Source organism: Myripristis murdjan, chromosome 15 (assembly GCF_902150065.1).
Source record: "Myripristis murdjan chromosome 15, fMyrMur1.1, whole genome shotgun sequence".
In the NCBI taxonomy this organism is placed as follows: Eukaryota; Metazoa; Chordata; class Actinopteri; order Holocentriformes; family Holocentridae; genus Myripristis; species Myripristis murdjan.
The window spans coordinates 713,582-737,907 of NC_043994.1; the positions used below are offsets into that span (position 1 = coordinate 713,582).

At 40.6% G+C, this 24,326-nt stretch overlaps 1 protein-coding gene across 2 annotated transcripts in view; it reads right to left on the reverse strand.

The window, feature by feature from the left end:
- The window catches only part of piezo1 (piezo type mechanosensitive ion channel component 1 (Er blood group)), a 267,968-nt gene that overhangs the window by 196,584 nt on the left and 47,058 nt on the right, over positions 1-24,326 (reverse strand). For both annotated transcript variants that reach the window (XM_030070245.1, XM_030070244.1), the window contains exons 3-4: positions 13,555-13,720; positions 5,291-5,432 (exon numbers count right to left, since the gene is read on the reverse strand). In XM_030070245.1, coding sequence (XP_029926105.1) covers positions 5,291-5,432; positions 13,555-13,720 — 308 coding nt within the window. The remainder of the gene's footprint in view (positions 1-5,290; positions 5,433-13,554; positions 13,721-24,326) is intronic.

Genomic DNA, 24,326 nt, shown 5'->3' on the forward strand with positions numbered 1-24,326 from the left:
AGCCTACCTCTCCCTGCTGCCTCCTGATCCACCTGCCTTTTATCTCCACTCAAAGCGGACACAGTGTGACAGCGCCGATGTATGGTAAATTAACAGTTTACTTTATTGTTATTGTTACATCTGACGTTAGGTATACGGCTGCGCTAAAGCGCACCAGTCGCGAAACGCACGCCACCGTCCCCACAAAGGAGTCCAAACATAATTGAACACTATTTTAACAACTGCACTATTAATGGAAATATCCAGTTCAACATTAACGAGCCTAAATAGCCTGATGTGACATGATGATGGCGCTAGATGAAAAAGCAATCTTACCGTCTGCGCTCTGTTCATTCTGTCCACTCTATCTTGCTTGGTGGAAGAATGAATAGTTCTCAATTTTATTGTTGCATTTTTACCAATACATGATTGATTTTTTTCTTGTGTTTATTTTATGGGCTATATGTAGGGTAACCGTTTTATAAAAGCAAGTCCCTTGAAGCCGTGAGTTACATTTATTTTACAACGGCTTTCCGTTTGCTATGGTCCCACCTACTAAACTGTCCGGGTGGCGCGCGCGTTGCCTACTCTTTGTTCCGGGTAACCGTTTTTTTTCCAGGCTTGGTGGAAAAGAATCGACGTGAAAAAATCAATGCAAATCGATGCAAGAAAACATTGCAATGCATCGCAATTTCGATGAATCACACCCACCACTACAACAAAATATACACAGAAAGTGCAAATATTTAATTTCTTTTTCATTTTGGTAATTTCCAAGACTTTGTAAAGTTTCTGAAGAAACTCTGAATGTGCTTGCCACCCTTGCAACCAGTGGTGTAGTCTAGTTTATTGTAGTGGGTATACGCACGCACGCATGGTGTGTTACATGTTGCATAACAGTGCTGCATCCATCTGCATCCATCCATCCATAGGTACACACACACACGCACACACACACACAGGCTCCCTTTCTGAAACGTTAACATTAGCTCCAGCTGTAGTGTCCCCTGAAATATGGTCAAAAAGAGCCCACTTCGTAACACAGAGAAGGCGACTTTATGAACGGGAAAGTGAACGTTATGTCAAAAAAACATACTCATATGTATCTTTGCGCATTTTTAAGTGGTTATACGGAAATTCGGGACCTTTTCTAGTGGGTATACGCCGTATACCTGTGTATCACGTAGACTACACCACTGCTTGCAACCGCCTGGCCATGCGCTAATCCAGCAGCCCTATGCTGTTTGTGGGTTGTGTAGTGTTGTTGCTCTTGCCCAGGTGGGGAGTTGAACCCTGGTCTCCTGCATGGCAGGCAGAGACACTATCCACTGTGCCACTGGGGCTTGTGTGGGCGGAGCCTGAAATGAGGCTCTATGAAGCACACAGCATGAGTGACAGTGGTGCTCGGGAAAGAATCGCGTAAAAGCAGTGGTTAAACAAATGCTTTTTTTCTCAATGACAGTAAGTCTGAGTGGAAAATAAAAGGTACCATGAGAAAGGTAAGGCTTTGGACTTTCAAACTGTGGCAAAATTATTTTCTAACCCCCAAAAAATGTCTGTGTTTTCGCGAGTTGAAAAAGTGTGTGTTTCTCCTTCTCTTCCCCAGACGTCTGTCCCAACCACCGCCACATTTAGTTTAATTTTACTTTTTACTTTACTTTACTGTTTAGCTCACTCAGTCCCCTATTTACATTTTATGTTCCCTGTTCTGAGCCAACATTTCAAATCTATAATGGGACTGATGATGACTGATGAAGTGAAGTGAGCAATGAGCATCCTCTGTGTCATCTGTGTGCAGAGTCAGATGAGTGAGTGAGTGAGTTAACCACACACAGCGGGCTGTGGGGAAAAAGTATGTCAGGCTTCTTTATGTTTCTGTATGTTTCTCTTATCATGGGCAAAGTGCATTAGAGAGATGTCATGTATTATTTTACTCTCAAGCAGTGTTTTTCCTATGTTTCTAGAGCCAATGAGGCATAGACTGTGTTATTTCACTAAAACTATGCAATATGCATATTGTTGTTCCCCTTTCAGTTACAGTTACAGTTAGTTATATATACAATATGAATACATGTCTGTTAATAAATACAGTTAATAAATACTGTTAATAAATACAGGATGAAACATTTCCTGTTGAAGGCATGTTTGTGTCAAAACAATTGGTTGCATTTGGTTTTACTGAGGTTAGAAAACAAAAAGAAAGCTGTGAAATTAAAATAAAGAGGTGTCATAATTGATCAATTTTTGTCGTCCAATTTGATTAAAACTGAAAAGCAAGGACTCCAGCAAGAGTAGCCACAGTTAAACAGTCCAGTGTCTAATGGTGATCTAAATTCAACTTAATCCATTATCTTCATATGTCCTAAATTAATGCACAGCTTGATATGGTTTTGTGTCTATAGGCTGTACCTCCACCCCTCCTTTATTCTCTTCCCCTCATTAATGTTCCCCTTTCAGTTTAAGAATGAGCAACTTGTTCTGTTTAGTTCAAGCAGTCAGCCTTGGCTGCAGCCTCTCTCAGCAAGCAGTCTCCTCCAAACTATCAGCAGTGAGGCAGGTCAGTCACAGTGAGCCATTTTCAGTGTTAGTTATCTTTGCATCTTGTCATGATCACAGAACACTTGTTTAATCAGCTGCTATCTCTCCCATGCTCTTTTTAGTGTCTACACTCTCAGATGAATACAGCCCACCTCCAGCAACATCAGCAGCAGCAGCCTCCTCACCAAGCCCTTCAACAGAAGCTGTTCAGTGTACCCCGTCAGGTAAAACATACACTACTTTTGCTTTGCACTGGCCTCTGACAAATATATGAGATGTGGACAATGATATGGTATGTTGTGATTCCATGCTACATTCTTTATGAATATGGGTTGCTACAATTGAACCAGTTATATTGTAAGGTATGTTTCTGTATGGTGTTTCAAATTTGTGCTCCATGTGCCCCGTTTAACTTTGAGCACCTGCCCCTCCAAATGTCTCTGCATGGCCCTGCTGGCTGGATGCTCCAAATGCTAACTGTTAGCCTCAAGCCACTGAGGTGCCTTTCCCCCAGCTAACATTCTTAAAAACAAACAATAAATATAAATGTTGAAGAAACAGTGTCTGGGTTTGATGATGCTAGTAACAACAATACTTGACTTCCCCCCGGCTGACATTCTTAAAAATAACTGCCTTAATCCACTCAAAGAAGTTTAATATCACTTTACAAGTGCTGCTTTCCAAAACTCAAATGCACGTATGACTTGTGAGAGCATGTGGGTTTCAAAATGAGTGAACCATCGCTTCAGTGCAGCTGTAAACAATAAAAACTGCAACTGCAGTAAATCCTACAGTGTTCGTCCTCCCTGACTGTTATCATATCAACACCAACAACTTCCACTGAAGAATTACTTCTGCTCAGGTTCTATGGCCCCTCCCCCTGCTCCTCCTCCCCTTCCTCCTCTGACCTATATCTCTCAGCACTGTTTATTTGGGTGGTTGCTCCAGCAACACAAATAGGAAGCAGCAGCGTCAAGGGTGTGTGAGAGGGAGTTTTATGGATTTGCTCCTATAATGAAAAAGAAAATGAGTAAGATCGAGAGAGACAGACGTTTTTCTGGATGTGAGCAATAGCCCAGTCTGTGTCAAGAGCAAACAGCAGACATCCCAGTGAACTCACTGTCTGTCTGTGTTGCTCCTGGTGACTTTAATGAATCAACCTTATTATTATCAACTTCAATGTTATAGATGAATGATTTAATGATTTGTTCAGTCTGATGCAGCAATTGAGCTACTAATCCATACACTAACAAATGGACAGAGGAACAAACTGAACCAGTTGTACAGTGTTGTGTTTGCACCATGAAGCAGTCTGCTGTGTGGTTGTCATCATGACAGCAATGTGATTGAGGTCATTTTTGGAGGAGCCAGCCAGTAGTGAAGTCATTGCCAAGGTAGGCATATAACTGTCTTTAAGAAATGGTAGGAACGCTCAGTTTGTTTTTACAAGGGTGTTAATTCACATAGAAATGTACAGAGAGCCGTCCAAACACAGATACTGACCCACTTGAAATTTCAATTCAATTCCAGGGGCAAACCAACTAACACTTTAAAACCCAGGACCCTGTGAGTGGACTTTTATAATATTTTGAAAGGTTTTATTTCACCCTCTAAACAAAATTCCCTTTATTTCTATTGTATTTAAATTTTTGAGGGGAAATGTTTTATTTATTAATGTATTTTGCGTCATTTTGTAGCAATGTTATGGTAATTTTCTGGCAATTTAATTTTAAATATATAATATGACAACTCTTAATATAGTTTTATTACTTTTTTACATTTTTTTTGCAAATTTTCTTTCTTATAATTTTTACCAATTGCAATTTTTTGCAAAGTATTAATTTGTTTGTTTGCATTTTGAGCAGAAAAGCACCAGAGCTTTGGTACTCCAGCACCAGGATGCAAAAAAGTCAGTGTTTTCACTCTGAACTGGACTGAAGAAAACAAATGGATGGTGTGATCCCAAGTGTCATGGCCATGAAGACAAACCCACATTGTTTTGTCTGCTTGATTGTCTGCTGATTGGGCCTTTTATGTATTATTGTATCTATTCAGTTACTTATGCAGTTTTTATTCTCTTTAACATATGCATTTTAAATTTTGTAATTTTAGGTTGCCTTTTAAAACTCTGGGACAGCAGATGAAATCTAGCCTCCCCAGCTAACTCTGACTCACTTAACAGTTGAACTGTTCATTAGTGTGTGTTGTCCCTGAAAAATAAACCAATAAATAAATAAATAAATAAACATATACAATTCCATGGCAATTGTTAGTGAGTGAACTGAAGAGTTCCAAACCTCCTATGGCATTAACATCAGCACAAAAACTGTGCACCGAGAGCTTCACAGCATGGGTTTTGCTGGCTGACGCATCACATTTCTTTATCTGGAAGTCTGAGGGACAAGTCTGGATTTGTTACCTGCCTGACTGCATTGTGCCAACAGTGGAGGAGAGATAATGCTATGAGCTTGTTTTTCTGGGGTCGGCCTCGGCCCCTTAGTTCCAGTGAACGGAAATCTTAATGCTTCAGCTCACCAAGACATTCTGGACAATTCTATGCTTCCATCTTTGTGGGAACAGTTTGGGGAAAGCCTGTTTCTGCTCCAGCATGACTGAGCCCCAGTGCACAAAGCAGCTCCATAAAGGCATGGTTGGGTGAGTTTGATGCGGAGGAACTTGACGGGCTCACACAGAGCCTTGACCTCAACCCCATCCAATACCTTTGGGATTAACTAGAACGGAGATTGTGAGCCAAGCTCTCACCGTGACTTACCGATGTAATGTTGGCAGCAGCCACCATCTCTCTGTTTTTCACCAATCTGCTGCAGAGGACCATGGTCACTAAGGCAACCACACATACACCAAGGTCAGGGCAAAGAAGACGCAACACACTCCAAGGATCATCTAGGGGAAGCCTGTAGAACATACAGATGTACACATGCACACGTACACATAGGAAAGGTAAGTGAGGCCAAACATTTCTCAGAAGGATGTTGGTCTTTTACAGCAGTGGCAACAGAGGATGAGGTCATACAGTAAGTCTAGATAAGTCAACACAACTCCTTCAGCTACTGCACTATATTACAAGAAAATTATATTTATAACTATTCAAATATTGACGGATTGACATCAGATTTCTTGCTGACTGATTGTGATGCTTTTTAACCCTTTGAAATCTGAGCAAATTGACTTTATTTCTTTCAAAAACATGGCCACAAAGGCGAGGTGCAAATTGGTAATAAATGACCAAAAAATTTGGAAGAAATTTCATGATTACAGGAGTTACAAGATTACAAAAAATATTTTTAAAAACAGCAGCAACAAACAAACACACAAAGAAAAGCAGAATATGAATAAAAAAATTACTAAAAATTAGCCAAAAAAAGACCAAAAATGATTTTTAATAATTAGGAACACACACACACACACACACACACACACACATTTAGTTATTTATTAAGATGAAAGTTAGAAGAAAATTTGAAAATAATTAATAAATTAACAATTAGAAGTAACAAGAACAAAATAATTTAAAAAAAAATTGAAATGAAAGCCCACTGAATGGCTCCTAGGTTTCAAGGGTTTAATTCTTATTATAATCTATACTTACAGTTGTTTGATTGAGTTCATTATGTCTTCTCTTACTTAGATCATCTATGTATTTTCCTTTTTCTCAGACATTTAAGGTTAATTTATTTACCATGTTTCGGCGTTTGACTTCCGCCTTCATCAGAGTGTCACTGGGTGTTGGTGTGACGCATCTTTATCAGCTGTTGTTTTTTGGAAGGCGTGACCAACCTGTCAAATTTTGACAGGTCGGTCACGCCTTCTGCTGACCACTCGCCCCCTGCAGGATGCCGCTCCAGGTGTGGGACAGCATATATGCTCCCTCGTCCCTGTTGATGGTCCTCGGGCCTCGCTTCCTGATCTCAATTGCCTCCCTGATCCAGCGCTGGTGTTTATTTTCCTCCGTGCGGATGACTCTGGCCTTCTCCCAGTCCATGACGTGGTTTTCTCGTTTACAGTGATCCGTTATGACTGATTTGTAGTTTTCTTGTTGTGCCTTTTCTTTTATTGTTCTTGTTCGTCTTGTTGCTGTCTCCTTCTCACATTCCTTCTTGTGTTCCGTTTTCCTTGTGATGAACCTCCTCCCTGTCTCCCCGATATATGTTTTATTGCATGACTGACACGGAATTTCGTATATGGTATTGCATTTGTTTTCCGGTTGTATTCTGTCCTTGGGGTGAACCAGTGCCTGGCGGAGAGTTGTGTGTGGTTTGACCGGCGTGTTGATGTTGTGTTTTTTAAATGCTCTTTGGATGCGCTCTGTGATCCCCCTGACATACGGTAATGTGACGGCTCCTCTGTGTTCTTGTTTACTTTTTTGTTTCTTCTGCTTCTTCTGTGTTTTGCTGTTTCTGACCTGTTGTGCACCTTTTTCTATTGCCCACTGTGGATACTGGCATGTGCTCAGTGCGTGTTGTATGTGTTTTTCCTCCTGTGTTCTATCCTCCGGGTCCGTGATTATTGTTGTGCGCTCATGTAATGTCCTGACGACCGATAACTTATGCACTGTGGGATGTTCTGATGTCCAGAGAAGATATTGATCAGTGTGTGTGGGTTTTCTGTGTACTTTTATTTTGATGTCTCCGTTGTCTGTGTGATGTATGTTCAAGTCCAAAAATGATATTGATTGTTCTATTTCCTCTTCGTGTGTGAATTTGATGCTGCCGGTGGTGTCTATGGTGTTGAGATGGTCCGTGAGCTGTTGTGTGTGTCCTGTCTTCACTTTCTCCAGGATGTCATCCACATATCGTTTCCATAGTGATGGTTTGTATTCCTCCGGTGCTGTCGACAGTGCAGAAGAAAATAAACACCAGCGCTGGATCAGGGAGGCAATTGAGATCAGGAAGCGAGGCCCGAGGACCATCAACAGGGACGAGGGAGCATATATGCTGTCCCACACCTGGAGCGGCATCCTGCAGGGGGCAAGCAGTCAGCAGAAAAAAAACAACAGCTGATAAAGATGCATCACACCAACACCCAGTGACACTCTGATGAAGGCGGAAGTCAAACGCCGAAACATGTCAGGTAAATAAATTAACCTTAAATGTCTGAGAAAAAGGAAAATACATAGATGATCTATACTTACAGTTGTCTGTACTTATTACGGCTACTATTTTTACTGTCATTTTGCACACCCTAAAAAATTCTTTAATGCTTTTTCACTTACTTCCCATTCACATATTGGACTTTTACATTGTGATGAATATGTTTATACAAACCCCATTTGATATATTCTTGGTTATATTTTATTTTATTTTATTTTATTTTATTTTTATAATTCCGCACTATAGTCAATAAGGTTTCATCTGGTTTCATCTTATCATAAAATTCTTTGAAGTAGTAGATATTACAGACCTGTGAGACCCAAACAAAATTCAAGACTTATACCAGCACCTTACTAAAACCTTGTTATACCAAAGAAATGCCTCCACTCTACACACAAGGCAAGGCACTTTAAATGTATAGTGCATTTTCATACATCAACTGCAAATCAAGGTTCCTCACAGAGAGAAGTAAAACAAGATGGAGCAATACAATGAAGCAAGTATGGGAAACAAAACACAATTTACAAATAACACAGAATAAGTATAAGGAACATTATGTAAAAACAGTGCTAAAAAGAGTTGTGAGGTGCTTTTTACAAGAACATAGTATTTTTATGTCCTGAATGTGTTCAGAGCTTCATAATAGCTAAACGCACACTTTCCAATTTTAAGAAGTGTGTTTGAGCAGGGTTAGCAGGTTGATTTTCGATGATCTGAGGGAGATGGCTGAGACATATCCTGCAATCCAATTTGTCAAATATGTATTAAGCAAGGCTGTGAAGCCATTTAAAAACCTGTAAAAATTGAATTTAAAATTTCTTCTGGGGGCAACAAGTAACTAGTGGAGTGATTTGAGGACTAGTGTGATGTGGCCTCAAGTCAAGATGAAACAAAAGCAGGGATGAGTTTTTCAGTGTCAGCCTGGAAGAACATGTCCAAGACCTTGGAGATATTGTGAAGGTGGAAACAAGTGTGTTTACATACACTGCATGGCCAAAAAAGAAAGTCGCCACCTGGATTTAACTAGGCAAATAGGTAAGAGCCTCCTATTGGTTAATTACTGCATGGGCGATTATCCTTCAGCTGGCAACAAGTTGTTTAACCCCAACTGATGCAATGAGTAGCTTCTCATTTCTTAAACAACCATGTCAACACATCCCGTGGTTGTGGAAAAGTTGTTAGTCTGTTTGAGAAGGGTCAAATCATTGGCATGCATCAAGCAGAGAAAACATCTAAGGAGATTGCAGAAACTGCCAAAATTGGGTTAAGAACTGTCCAATGCATTATTAAAAACTGGAAGGATAGACCAGATTTACCCTGCTCCAGAGTGATGGACGCATCAGGGTAAGAAGAGAGGCAGATGAAGTGATGCACCAATCATATCTAGTGCCTACTGTACAAGCCTGTGGGGCAGTGCTATGATCTGGGGTTGCTGCAGTTGGTCAGGTCTAGGTTCAGCAACATTATGTGCCCAAAGAATGAGGTGAGCTGACTATCTGAATATACTGAATGACCAGGTAATTCCATCAATGGATTTTTTCTTCCCCAATGGCACAGGCATATTCCAAAACGACAATGCCAGGATTAATCGGGCTCAAATTTTGAAAGAGTGGTTCAGGGAGCATGAGACATCATTTTCACACATGGATTAGCCACCACAGAGTCCAGACCTTAACCCCATTGAGAACCTTTGGGATGTGCTGGAGAAGGCTTTGCGCAGTGGTCCGACTCTCCCAACATCAATACAAGGTCTTGTTGAAAAATTAATGCAACACTGGACAGAAATAAATCTTGCGACATTGCAGAGGCTTATCAAAACAATGCCACAGCGAATGCATGCCGTAATCAATGCAAAAGACGGTCCAACGAAATATTAGAGTGTGTGACCTTTTTTTTTTTTTTTTTTTTGGTGGCGACTTTTTTTTTGGCCAGGCAGTGTATATTGCCAGTGTGATTCTTCAAGTCCAGGCTGCAATCAAATATACTTGGATGAGGGCGGAAACATGGAGTTGTTCGAATGCTACTACACAAGCAATCCCAGAGAGAAGCAATACATGCAGCGAATGTGGGACCAATGGATACTTCGAAACCCACAATCAAGGCTAACAAAGAAAGAGCTGTTAGCCCAGTGTTCCAACATCTGCAGTAGAAAATTACTATCACAACTAGAGATTTATGAAATTCAACAACAATGCTACGGCAGGGGACTACGCCAGGACAACAGGTCAGTGGGGGGATGTCACCATCATCCCCCAATCTGAGATTGGGTACCAAGCCCCAACAGATCCGAACAGCATCAATACAAGAGCTGCTGACCTGAGAAGGAAACTCGTGGCACAACTGGAAACCTGAAGCCCCCGACGAATACCACACCTGAGTTGTCAGGTACCTTCAGAAGATCTGTTAGTAGATGTGAATATGGCACTAAAGACAATCCCTATAGGCACCATCACTGACATCAATAAGCTGATACATAGTACAGCAACAGTACTCCTTGAGATGCTGCGGTACAAGATGTGAACGAAATATAACAAGCAGTACCTTCCATGGAAGAGACGATTTAAGACTTCAGACTGTTATATTGAAATTAATATATATTTTCTATAAATGCAGTTAATAAAATTACAAGTGTTCCACTACTAACTAGTCTGGTTGGTATGTGTTTTTGATGTCACAATGATTCCAAATGGTCTTAAGTAAATCTAGTAAGAGTTGGAATATGCAGTATTGCTAACATAAAAGCAGTATAATATTAATAATTTACATTATGATTATGTTTCATCATATTTTTTAATGTCCAGTCAGCTCTGTTACTTTAGTCAACTATGATACCACACTGTCAACTAAGTTACCATTATGTAATATGTGATAAATAATAATAATACTAATACTACTACTACTACTACTAATAATAACAATAATAATAATTGTTTCCTAAAACCAAAGTGAATAAGTAGAAACTTTCTGGCTGAGAAGTATGTCATGCTGTATACATTTTTCAACAAAATTACCTTGGATTTCAAAAGTTTTTGAAGAAAATATGTAGACCATTGATTGCATTCTGTGAAATTGGGGGTTTAAAAGCAAAAAAAAAGTTTGATTTCTTTGGCAATTAAAATTTAAAATATTGGTAAAAGGACACATATTCTACCAGGGATGGTGGTTGTTTTAATATCTGGCATTTATCCAAAGTTACAATTTGACAGTGTTTGTCCGTAACATAGTTGACAAAATAATCAGTTAATATCTCCTTTTATTTAATAGGCTAAATATCTGAAATCAATAATGCTGGAGCTTGCCAATTACTAAAAACATAACATTTAAACACTTCTTTCTCAGAGAAAATATTTATATTGAAAACATTAACCTTTTTTTTTTTTTCAAAAATTCTGAAACTCAAAATGTCCCAAAATTATAGAATGACCTATATATACATATAGATAGATAGATAGATAGATAGATAGATAGACAGATAGATAGACAGATAGATAGATAGATAGATAGATAGATAGATAGATAGATAGATAGATAGAGCTATATACACTACCTGTCAAAAGTTTGGACACACCTTCTCATTTGATGTTTTTTCTTTATTTTCATGACTATTTACATTGTAGATTCTCACTGAAGGCATCAGAACTATGAATGAACACTTATGGAATTATGTAGTAAACAAAAAAGTGTGAAATAACTCAAAACATGTTTTATATTTTAGATTCTTCAAAATAGCCACCCTTTGCTTTGATTACTGCTTTGCACACTCTTGGCATTCTCTCGATGAGCTTCATGAGGTAGTCACCTGAAATGGTTTTCCAACAGTCTTGAAGGAATTCCCAGAGATGCTGAGCACTTGTTGGCCCCTTTGCCTTCACTCTGCGGTCCATCTCATCCCAAACCATCTCGATTGGGTTTAGGTCAGGTGTCTGTGGAGTAGGGCATTAACATAAGGTCGACCCGTCGCCAGAGTCCGTCGAAAGTCGAAAGGTGCCAATAGCAGAACCCCCCCCCCCGGCCAGCGCTCCACTACAGCCTCTTCAACCCCCCGGTCGCCCGGTCGGCGCTACACTACAGTCTCTTAAGGCTGAATTATGCTTCAGCGTTGGAAGAGCGTACGGGGGTTGTGCGAAGCACGCATTTCCTACGCAGCGCGTGTGTGTCCAACATACCTCTGCAAACACACAGAGCAATTCTCCTCCCACCAACGTAGACCCTGTGACGTATGGTCGCTGCTCTTCTGTGGCGAGTGGACGAGTCGTATAGGTGCGGGCACTCTCCAAAGTTTTCAAACACAACCGACGAGTCGAGACACAACAGTTTTAAAAAAAAAAAAAAAAAAAAAAAAAAAAAACGGCGCTGACGGCACAACAACAGGAATGTGATGCCGGTTGCAACGAAATGCCAGAAATAGTGTACTTCGGCGGACCAATCACAGCTCTTGTGGGGCTGCGGAGGGTCCGCGTAGTTACAATTTTTGGGAGGCGCGCGGCAAGGCTCTGCGGCGGTCGCACAACCCCCGTAAGCTCCGCACAACCTCCGTACGCTCTTCCTACGCGGAAGCATAATTCAGCCTTTAGCCACGGTCGGAACCATGCATGTAGAAACCATCCGTTCACCTTTTCTGCGTCTCACAAAGACACGGCGGTTGGAACCAAAGATCTCAAATTTGGACTCATCAGACCAAAGCACAGATTTCCACTGGTCTAATGTCCATTCCTTGTGTTTCTTGGCCCAAACAAATCTCTTCTGCTTGTTGCTTTCCCTTAGTAGTGGTTTCTTAGCAGCTATTTGACCATAAAGGCCTGATTCGTGCAGTCTCCTCTGCACAGTTGATGTAGAGATCTCTCTGTCTGCCGCTAGAACTCTGTGTGGCATTTATCTGGCCTCTAATCTGAGGTGCTGTTAACTTGCGATTTCTGAGGCTGGTGACTTGGATGAACTTATCCTCAGCAGCAGAGGTGACTCTTGGTCTTCCTTTCCCGGGGCAGTCCTCATGTGAGCCAGTTTCGTCGTAGCACTTGATGGTTTTTGCGACTGCACTTGGGGGCACATTCAAAGTTTTTGCAATTTTCCAGACTGACTGACCTTCAGTTCTTAAAGTAATGATGGACTGTCATTTCTCTTTACTTAGCTGATTGGTTCTTGCCATAATATGAATTCTAACAGTTGTCCAATAGGGCTGTCAGCTGTGTACCAACCTGACTTCTGCATAACACAACTGATGGTCCCAACCCCATTAAGAAGGCAAGAAATTCCACAAATGAACCCTGAACAAGGCACACCTGTGAAGTGAAAACCATCTCAGGTGACTACATCATGAAGCTCATTGAGAGAAGGCCAAGGGTTTGCAGCGCTGACAACAAAGCAAAGGGTGGCTACTTTTGGGAGTTACTTAACAATTTTTTCTTTGCTACATAATTCCATATATCTTGCTTCATGTATTTGATGTCTTCAGTATGTATCTACAATGTAGAAAGTAGTAAAAATAAAGAAAAAACATTGAATGAGAAGGTCTGTCCAAACTTTTAACTGGTAGTATGTGATGATACCTGACAGAAAATGACACTGAATCCACATTTTTGTGAAGATTTGGGCTTTTAAAGGCAGTGGTCTTAAACTTTTGATCAGCTGATGAACAGCCTATTTCAGTTTAATGGTTGTTTGCAATAAATTGCTTACTAAATTTTTTTTTTCTCTCACTCCCGTTTCTTCTTCTTGCATTTTGAAGCTCTACTTAGAACCTTCTTAAGATCCAACAGTGCAAAATGTAAATTCTTGCAATTTTTCAACTTTTGATCAGGAGTGTATATAAATATAAATATTATAGATATATATATTATATATATAATTATTATATATAATACACACACGCACGCATATAGATACGCACACACACACACACACACACATATAAAAACACATTTCATACCTGGATAGTCCTACATGTCGACTTATTGTTTCCAGTTGTGAACAGTTGTTTCCTAAGGCAGCGTTCAGTGGAGGATAAGTGTACAGGACTGTCTGAAAGGTGATATGTGCCAGTATAAACAGTAGACTGGTACAGAATACTGCTCTGATAAAGTGACCAGTGTGACCTGCCAGAGAAAGAGAGAAAAGGAGAGAAATGAGAAACATATGGATATGTAGTGAAATACATAAAAAAAAAAATAATTTACTCCATCTCACATGAACTTTTAAAGGGACCCCTCTAGCTGTTCTGTAGGATAGTAGTGGTGCTATCTTGCTCTAATTGTTACTGAGTGCTAGATACTGGCTGGATGCTCCAAATGCTAACTGTTAGCCTCAAGCCACTGAGGTGCCTTTCCCCCAGCTTACATTCTTAAAAATAAACAATAAATATAAATGTTGTGTCTGGGTTTGATGAAGCTAGTAACAACAATACTTGACTTCCCCCCGGCTGACATTCTTAAAAATAACTGCCTTAATCCATTAAAAGACGTTTAATATCACTTTACAAGTGCTGCTTTCCAAAACCCAAATGTACATATGACTTGTGAGAGCACATGGGTGATAGTTTGATATCACATTGGTAATAATACAATAATATTCAAAACGGATGAGATATCCCTTTAATGACTCATCTGGGAACATACTGAAATTTACATTTGTCTTTTAGTTCTCTCACATTGACAGTATTTATTTCACTGTCTTTCCCTCCAACAGACACACTCGCACATGCACACACACACACACACACACACACACACACACACACACACACACACACACACACACACACACACACACACACACACACACACACACACACACAGGTGTACCTTTGCAGTGTAGAATTTAATAGGGTCAGGTGTGTATGAGTAGTGTGATCCACAATAAATTAGTGATGAAATCTGCCCCATGCTATCACAAAAACCATAGTGAAGTGGCTTTCAGCAGCCAGTCTCATAAATAATCCTGCCTGTGCCAAGTCAAGTTTTCAACGTTTGCTGCTGTCAGCCCCCACTGGGACAATGAGGATATGACTATTAACATACTTGGCTTAGCATACAACATCTGTGACAGCCTGTCACTTTGCCAACACTTCCATCAGCTTTGAAATGTACACTGCTTTATTGGGGCAACAAAGTACATGGAGCGAGATAATGAAAGTTACTGCTGGTGCTGGAGAAAAAACAAGATATGAAATATTAGCGAATAGTTTTTCCATTGATGAATTCACCTTGAAATTACCGAAATTGAAGTAGTAGTAGTAGTAGTAGTAGTGGTAGTTGTAGTAATAAACACAAAAATAAGAAAATTATTAGATTCCCTATTAGCAAACCAAAAAAAAAGCATAAACATTACTGGAAATTCACAAAACATTAGGTTAAAAATTATGAGATAATTATACTTGTAATTCTTAAAAGTATCAACAGATAAGTGATGCTGTAGCAGTGTCAGCATTCTTGTGTTTAAATGCATTCGAAAGCTTTTACAAGCATATAACCTTCTGACACCCAAGTAAATTCACTTTATTTCCCTCTGAAAACAGGGGAAAAAGGCAGTGAAGAAGTTGAGTGAATGACTGCAAAATTAGCATGACATAAGTGAAAAGTTATAAGAAATTGACAAGAAAATTACCAAAAATTTGTAGAAAAAAGACATTAAATCTTTGATTCCAGCAGCTTGTATCTTACAAAACAAAGTCCATGAAGGGTCATTGTAGTGCACTCAGGAACTTCACCTGGCACTGTTTGTGTTTCCAGCCCAACCTCCTCTGGAAATCACACTACTCCCTGCTGACAATCTGCTCCACCATAAACTCACTAAACAAAGAATGTGTCTTTGTGCAAGGTTAGTGTGTGTATGTGTGCATATATCGATGTGTGTGAGTGTATGATTGGTAATTTCCACTGACAAGAAACATCAAGGAATACTGAACATGATGTACTATGCAGTGTTCATTTTATTTACTGAAAGTATTCGTCAACGACACTGAATGAACGAAAACACACTGACCTGAGTTTGGAAGGGAACACAAATATGAGCATATTTTACTTTTCATAAAAGTAAAGCACAATGTCAAAACAAAAATAAAATCCAATTAAAGCTGCAAGCAGCGTTGGACGGGCCCTGGCACCCGTGCCCCGCGTCCCACTCGTGCCCGTCGGGAACGGTCCATTCACGGTGCCATGTGCATGCCACACACACACACACACACACACACACACACACACACACGCATGTGCATGCACACAGACACACACACACACACTCATTCACTCACTCACACACAAACACACACATACACAGTTCTGGCCCAGTTGCTAGCGGTGCTCCTCCAGCAGATGTCGCCTTAAGCTTGAGTTTGAGAGCTGTTTCTGTTCCCTGTCAGTCTTGACCATGGGGCTGAGTGGGGGGAGGGATAGCCAGCTGCACTGTGTTAACAGAGCAGAGCAGAGAAAAAAAACCCAGAGTTCCACCTGTTAAACTAGTCTTCACCGTGGCCACAAACTTTGTCCAATCCACACCATAATATACATTTTGTAGGCATTTTCGTCCTCTTTCCATCGGCATAGGTTTGAAAGCTGTCAGACTTCTACTTTAGGCACCAAGGCACCAGGGGCCTAGTGTCAGCCAGGATTCTGCAAGTATTCCCACCAGGGTCCATGGGAAAAAGTGGAGGCGCTGGTTGTGGACACTCTGACTTTGAGGGCTTGTGAAATCCAAACGGTTCGAAATTTTACTAATTCCTTCTGAACTTTTGTTAAGGACTATGTCCTCTGTTGTATATTTGCTGTTCAAGCCGATGAAATTAACACCCTGGGAGGAGATAGATTTTCTACAAAGTGCAAATTTGGGCGAAAACGTGACTTTCAAACGCAAATTGCGGACTTCCTGTTGGTTTTAGGTGGGGGGCACAAGCACGAAAAATGTCGGGCTTGATGAGATCTACGTTTCGGCGCTGGTTTGGTCTTTCTATCACATTCCTGTGGGCCGCAGGGGCTGCCTTTGCGTCCCTAGGTGGCGCTACCGAGCCCATTTTTGCACCTGGGGGGTTCAATTTTTGATTTTATCGAATTTTTCGCCAGACCTGATGTGCATGCCGAATTTGGTGAGTTTTTGAGCATGTTGAGGGGGTCAAATTAAGCATTAAAGAGATGTAATAATAAGGGAGAAGGAGAACAATAAAGAAACGATACAAATACAATAGGGCTTCGCACTGGGACAGTGCTCGGGCCCTAAAAAGTTAGAATCTGTGACACTTTCAAAGGTCGTTTACAAATAAAATAATGAAGAAAGTGAACCTCTGGGAAGCCATAGTTCAATGCTGAGCCCTCTGGAGATGTAACATTAAATGGGCTAACCAATGATTGTTGAGGGAGTTTGCCCTCTTGAACCTCAACATGTCAACCCTCCGCCCTTCTCAATATCAAGGCAATCTCCATTGAGGTCTCACCACCAATGACACAAGGAACCTAACACCACTTCCTATGTTTTCTCAGTCCAAAAGCTTGGCTTGGACCTCATGAAACATTTCAGTAGCTGTATAGTAAATGGCCATACATTTATTTTCTTTTTTTAAGATTATTTTTGGGCATTTCTGCTTTATTTTACAGTCACAGTGAAGAAAGAGAGGAAAGGCAGGATAGAGAGAGGGGATGACATACAGCAAAGGGCCTTGGCTTGGATTCTAAGCCAGGTCACTGAGGTGAGGGCTCAGCTTTGATAAGTGCTACACACTACACACACTATTTGGATTTCATCTTTTGTTTTTTAACTAAACCTGGCACAATACCCCTTTCAGAGCTCATCAACACTGTTGTTTCATTTATATAACCTAACACTCCCTCATTTGTCACCGTGACAGACTGTCTGGATATTTAAATAATGACACACAGCATACAGTGGTAGGAAACATCCCGATGGCAATGCTGGCCTTCATAGCACTTTGACTTTATGGACTGCACTCCTTCCCCTCCTACTGGAGATTCACAATACAGACAAACTCATACATTACCCAATGAATGGCAAAGATGTAACATAGAAGGGTTTTTCTTTTATGAAGCACTTCCTATTTTCAAATCAATGCCAATATGGGATTTCATTGCTATTTATGATTGATTTGAGTGATTGCATGGGATTCGTTATGTCTTCAGTTATGATAAGCTTATTGGTATTTTCTTTTATCACAGACACATGTAAAAACTAACAGGTGGGTTGCTATCAACTGAAATATCCATCAAGACACCTCCCGCTGTCAGTCCGCCCCCCCAGGAATGTGCTCCAGGTATGGGAGAGCATGTACGCTCCCTCGTCCCTGTAACCCGTCCCTGTAACTCACCTGTCAAAAACTGACAGGTGCGTTACACCTCCATAGCATCAGCTGATAAAAATGCGTCACACAACTCCACCCGTGTGACCTTCTGATGAAGACGGAAGCTTGCCGTCGAAACATGTCAAGGTATGAAAAATAACATCTTTCAATACACGTTTCTGTGATAAAAGAAAATACCAATAAGCTTATCATAAGTGAAGACTTAATGAATCCCATACGATCATTAAACGAAAGTCATGGAAAAGCGTGCGTAAAAGAGTTTCGCTGCCTGGAACAACTCACCAAAAAGACGGGCACACCAAAGAAACCATCAAAAATTCAGTCTACGCTGCCAAGATGAAGGAATTACACCGGCAAGCTTAAACATCAAGAATCCTATCCCAACTAAGAACGCGGAGAGGGCAATCGAGAAAGTACGGAAGACGTTGGTCAAAGAAAGGATACGGTGCACAGAAAACGAAATAAACAATATCAAAAAGGAGCTGGAGCAAAAAATGGAACACTTCAAACAACATTTCCCCCTCGACGAAGAGATGGAGACAACAGCACAAGAACATTTAGACAAGGTACGTGAGAAGGACTTTAGTGAAACCAAGAAACTGCATATCACAAAACTAAACAAATTAATCTCCAAGAAGAGGGAAAGGGACCAGAGTAACACACATCAATGACAGATGGATACACAATATATCAAGACATCAGCTAACGGACACGGAGCGCTGTGTTCTATCATGGGGACTTAAATTTGCCATCACACCAAACAATATCCCACATGAGGAGTTCATTCTTGCAACGAAGTTAGCATGCGAAAAAAATACAGGACCAAGGACAGAAAGCAACATGCAATGAAATAGCAGGGATACTAATAACAGCCAAGTTACCACCAAGAAATATATCTAAACAGGAAGCAAAAGCCATAACATCACTAGCCAAAAACAAAGATATCATTGTACTACCGGCAGACAAAGGCAGAACCACTGTCATGATGGACACGGAAAAATATGAAAAACAAATGAATGAAATGCTAGAAGACACAACCACGTATGAGATCCTCAAAAAGGACCCCACAGAAGACAAGAAAAACAAACTCAGAGCATTACTGAAACCATTACTGGATACTAATAAAATCAATAAGCAGTCATATAATTACCTCATACCGACAGCTAACATAACTCCCCGGATCTATGGCACACCGAAAATCCACAAACCAGGAGCACCTTTACGCCCGGTTGTGGACAGCATTGGGTCAGTAACATACAACCTGTCAAAATATCTTGCAGAAATAATAAAACCACTGCTAGGCCAAACGGAACAACATTGCAAGAATTCAAAAAAGCTGGCAAAAGAACTCACAAATAAAAAACTTCATGGAACATCTGGAGAAGGAGGCAATTACATCAGCACCGGAGGAATACAGGCCCACACTATGGAAGCGGTATGTGGACGACATCATCCACGTACTCACAGATCATCTCAATTCCATTGACCACACTGGCAACATAAAGTTTACACATGAAGAAGAAACAGATAAATCCATAGCCTTTCTGGACATAAAAATCCACCACACAGTTGACGGAGACATCCAAATAAAAATCTATAGGAAACCGACACACACAGATCAATATTTACTCTGGACGTCAGAACACCCTACTGCACATAAACTATCAGTTGTCAGAACGCTGCACGAGCGGGCGGCTATAATAACGGATTCCGAGGACAGAGCACTAGAAGAACAACATATACAGAACGCACTAAAAACATGTCAGTGCCCACAATGGGCTATACAGAAAGGCGCACGGCAGGTAAAGGAAAAAGAGGAAACGAAAACAAAGAAGAGGAAAAAACACACGGAACACAAACCGGAGAGTAGAGGAGTAGTGACACAGAGGGGTCAGGGGACAGAGGGGTCACCGAGCGCATCCCAAGAGTCATAATCTGATTAAATATTTTAATCGATCCACAGCCTTAAATAGAATAAAATAGTATAGCCTTTATTATCATTATGCATTTCTGTACAACGAGATAGGAGAGCTACTCCTTTAAAAGTGCAACATGTACAAAACTATACTCAATACAATACAATCACTTCACACATCACCCCACTTCACTCATACATCATTCAGCAACATTGACAGTTATAAATATATTGCACATGTGTCTGCACATGTTGCTCAGTCAGTCAGTAGGAGGAAGTGCATCAGTGTCAGTGCATATGAGAGTTGAGAGTGGTTATGGCTCTGGGGTAGAAACTGTTTTGAAGTCTGCCTTGATGTACCTGTAGCGCCTGCCAGAGGGCAACAGGTCAAACATTTCAGAACCTGGGTGTCATCTGTCCTTGACGTTCTGTGCTCTGCTGAGGTAGCGGGAGGTGTAAATGTCCGACAGGGAGGGGAGAGGGCAGCTAACTTTTTTTTTTTTTAACCTCTGATTTGGAATCATTCAACGGAAGAAAAATTTTGGACATCCAGTTTTTGATTTCTGAAAGACAGGACTGAAATACATCTTTTAAAAACACGGTAGGAATGCAGTCCAAAGGGCAGGAGTGCAACAGTGTGTTCCAGGGTTTCAAGAGGGATTTCCCTGAAATTAAGTAATGTCAAATGTGGGCATGAGTCAACATCAGGCTCTCTGCTTACAGTACTGAAATGCTGCTGAATCTCTATTATTTTGTTCTGGAAATAATAATAATAAATCCTCACATCTTTCATGGGAAGAATTGTCTAGTTTACTAGGAGGGGGACCAATGACAGAATTGATTGTTTTTAAAAGAATTCTGGGATTGTGTCCTTGTTTAGTGACAAGATCAGAGAAATAGGCATTCCTTTCTTTTACAGAGCACTGCTAAGTGAGTATTAAATCTCTTAAGGAAGCAAAGGAAACGAGTATGTGTTTCTTTCATCTCCTCTCTGCCTTCCTGCACTGACTCTTTAAAATCCTTAAATCTTAATTCATCCATGGTAAAGAGGAAGGTCTCAGCTTTTTAAATCTGACAGGAGCAATAAAATCTAAAATAGTTGTGCAGCAGCTGTTAAAAGCACTGACACATTCATCCACATTGAGGTCAAGCTGTTCACTGAAAAAAATCATATTTGAGGGAGTAAAAGCTTGACAGAAATGAGGAGCAGAGAGTGAATTTAGTGGGCAGGAGCCAATCAGTGTGGTGCATTTAGGGTCGGGAGAGAGGACTGGAACCTGGAAAAGCACTGCGTTGTGATCAGAGACTGCACAATCCACCAAGTTTATTATTTATGTACATGTTTATTTTTTATTCATCTTAATCTATATTTATTCATAAGATTGTTTCTGTGTAGAGTGTGAGTGGAATTTGGTAATGCACACTGCCATTCAGTGATCCTAACAGGAATTAAGGAAATAGTTCAGGAGACCAAACCAGTTGGACCCACATCAGGGGCGCCGCCAGGAATTTTGGGCCCCATGACAGAAAATATATATATATATATTTACTCGATGATGGTTTAATAATTTTATATTAGTTTTTACCTATTTTTTGGGGGCCCTGTCAGGCAAGGGCCCTTGGAATTGTCCTAACTTTTCCCCCATATAAGGTATCATGAGAAAGGTAAGGCTTTGGGCTTTCAAACTGTGTCAAATTATTTTCAAACTCCCAAAAATCCCTGAGATTCGGCGAGTTAAAAAAGTGTGTGTTTCTCCCTCTCTCTCCAGATTTTGAGTTCCAGATATAATGGGAGTCTATGGGGCAGAGAGCTGGCACTCCTGCCTCATTAAGTGTCACCGTTTAAAAAATTGAAGCTACTTTGCTTTTGTATTTACATTTTTCAAAGCAAAACTAGTTTTCCTACTGTTTTACCCGAATTTATGCATGTGGAGTGAAAACTGTGGCCAGGGGAGCAAATTTTTAGGCGATTTTTCAGGGCTGCTGCACTCTAATCATGATGTCACTCACTCTGGCACTCTGAACATTCCACCATTAGTGTGTATTGCGTCCGAAATTCCGACTTCAAACTGGAATTTCGGAAATACGTAGAGTCGGAGCGCCTTGAAAATCGACACACTGCTTCTTCTCCACAAGACGCACGTTTTTCGTATTTGGTGCGTGGACGCAGGCCAAAAGCTCTGCACCCTAGAGCCTTCCGAATTTTTGGCCATTCATTTAGGATGGCCGAAATTTTCCGTAAAATTGGAATTGCGAGAATTCCGTAAGTCGGAATGCTTATAAAAGCAATAGCAAACGTCTCTCAATTGGGCGGCACATTTTTCCAATTCATTGTGTGGGCCTAAAATGGAAGCTGTAGGAGGAGTTACGGGCCAAAAAATTTCTCCCTGGCAGGCTTTCCAAACATTCTGCCATTAGTGTGTACTGCGTCCGGATTTTGGCTCCAAACTGGAATTGTGGAGTAACGGAAAGTTGGAGATGCTTGAAAATTCACACGCTGCTTTTTTTCCACAAGATGCACGCTTTTCATATTTGGTGCATGGACGCAGGTCAAAAGTTCTGCGCCCTGGAGCCGCCCGAAGTTTTGGCCATTCATTTAGGTTGGCCAAAATTTTCTGTAAAATTGGAATTGCGAAAATTCCATGAGTCAGATTCCTTATAAAAGTAATTTCCAAATGTCTCCCAATCAGGCCGCACATTTTTCCAGTTCGTTGTGTGGGCCTAAAACAAAAGCTGTAGGAAGAGTAACAGGCCGAAAAATGTACGGAATAATAAAGAAAGAAAGAAATAGTAGGAAGAACGTGAGTGTGCAAGCTGCCAGCTTGCCCACTAAAAAAAAGTCAAATGTAAAGATCAGTAAGTAAGTAAAATAACTCTGCATATGAAACAAAAATAGAAATCTACTATGAATACAAAAATGAAATGGTCAGATATGCAACAACAAAAAGAAAAAAAAGGTTAGGGTTAGGGTTAGGGTTAGGGTTAGACAAAATTAAATCAAAACTTTTAAACAGAAAAACCACAATATGTATAAGAAATTCATCAGTTTTCCTTTTAGGAAATTTTAAACGAAAATCTACTTTTAATGTGTTTGATATTGATGGGGAGTGTTGTTCCAAGTGGAAGAAGCTCTATAGAGAAGAGTTCTCATCATAGAGTTAGTTCTTGGACTTGGCAACACCAAATGACCAGTGCTCACTTGGCAAATATTCTGCCTCTGACAAAAACCAGGAAATACTATTTTATCATAAAAGAATTGTGGAGTGTTATTCATGCACAATGTTATTTGGAACAACTGAAGACAGAGTTTAATTTGGCCTCCAGTTAGGCATAACAATTGCAACTGTCAAATCTCAACCTGTGGATTTCACCCCAAACCCTTGACCTTATGCCGTAAACAGTGATCTGACTACATGGGACTGCTCACAACAGCAACCTAAGCGAAAGAAGGGGAGAAAAGGTGGGATATGTCTGAAATTGAGAGACAGGAGAAACAAACTTCTCCAACAATAACCCTCTCCAATCTTTTCACTAAAGGTCAGCATGAATAAATTAGGAAGCTGGCTCACTTGCCTTTACAGAGACATGACTTGACTTGTCTGACCTGTTTGTTCTGAGTTTTTCCGAGTTTCGTCTTTGTCCCTTGTTCTGTCGCCTGAGAGATAGCCTGCCTGGTTTTTTGATCCCATCTGCCTGTCGTCTTGGTACCTCCGCCTGTCTGCTTGCCTTTCTGAATTTTGACCTGGACTGTGATAAACGACTTTGAGAACTGTGATCGCCTGCCTTCCTGCATTTGTGTCCGCCAGAATCTTTGATCTTGACAATAAGGAGAAGCGGGATGTGCCTCAGGGTGAATAACAATGGTGTGAAAAACACTTAAAGAGCTATACCAGTGATTTTGAATGTTTGGCCCATTTACCAAAATTTCCTCACATTTTACATCGCAACAAACTATTTTATAATCATGCAGGAGTAATAAAGATTTCATAACATATAATCAAAAACCCTCCATTTTTAAATTTGAATTTTTGGTTGAAACACCCACCTTATGATGTTCTGCTTCTGCAGCTACCTTCATTATTGCCATTCATAAACCATGGAACGGATAAATCGCTGTGAAAAGTAAGTATTTCTCCGGGGGATTTTTTCCAGCAAGGGACAGTCTAACTTTTAGGACAACCTTTAGAACAACTTTGAACATGTTAGGGCTGTGTTTTGCTGTTTGTGTTTCCCTGTTCCCCTTCCCTCTTGTGGGTGTGTCTGTTTCCCTTGTCTGTTTGTTAGGTGGAGTGCAGTGGGAGGTCCTATCAACACCTGCAGTATCCACACCTGTCCCTGATCTGTAATCAAGCCACCCACTACAGATAACAGCCAGCTCACTCCACCACTCTTTGCCAGATCGTTCATTAAACTTGGTGTTTCCTAGGACTTCTCGCTCATTAACCTGCCTGCTGACCCTAAGCTCGATTCCTGCTCTGCCTTCCCT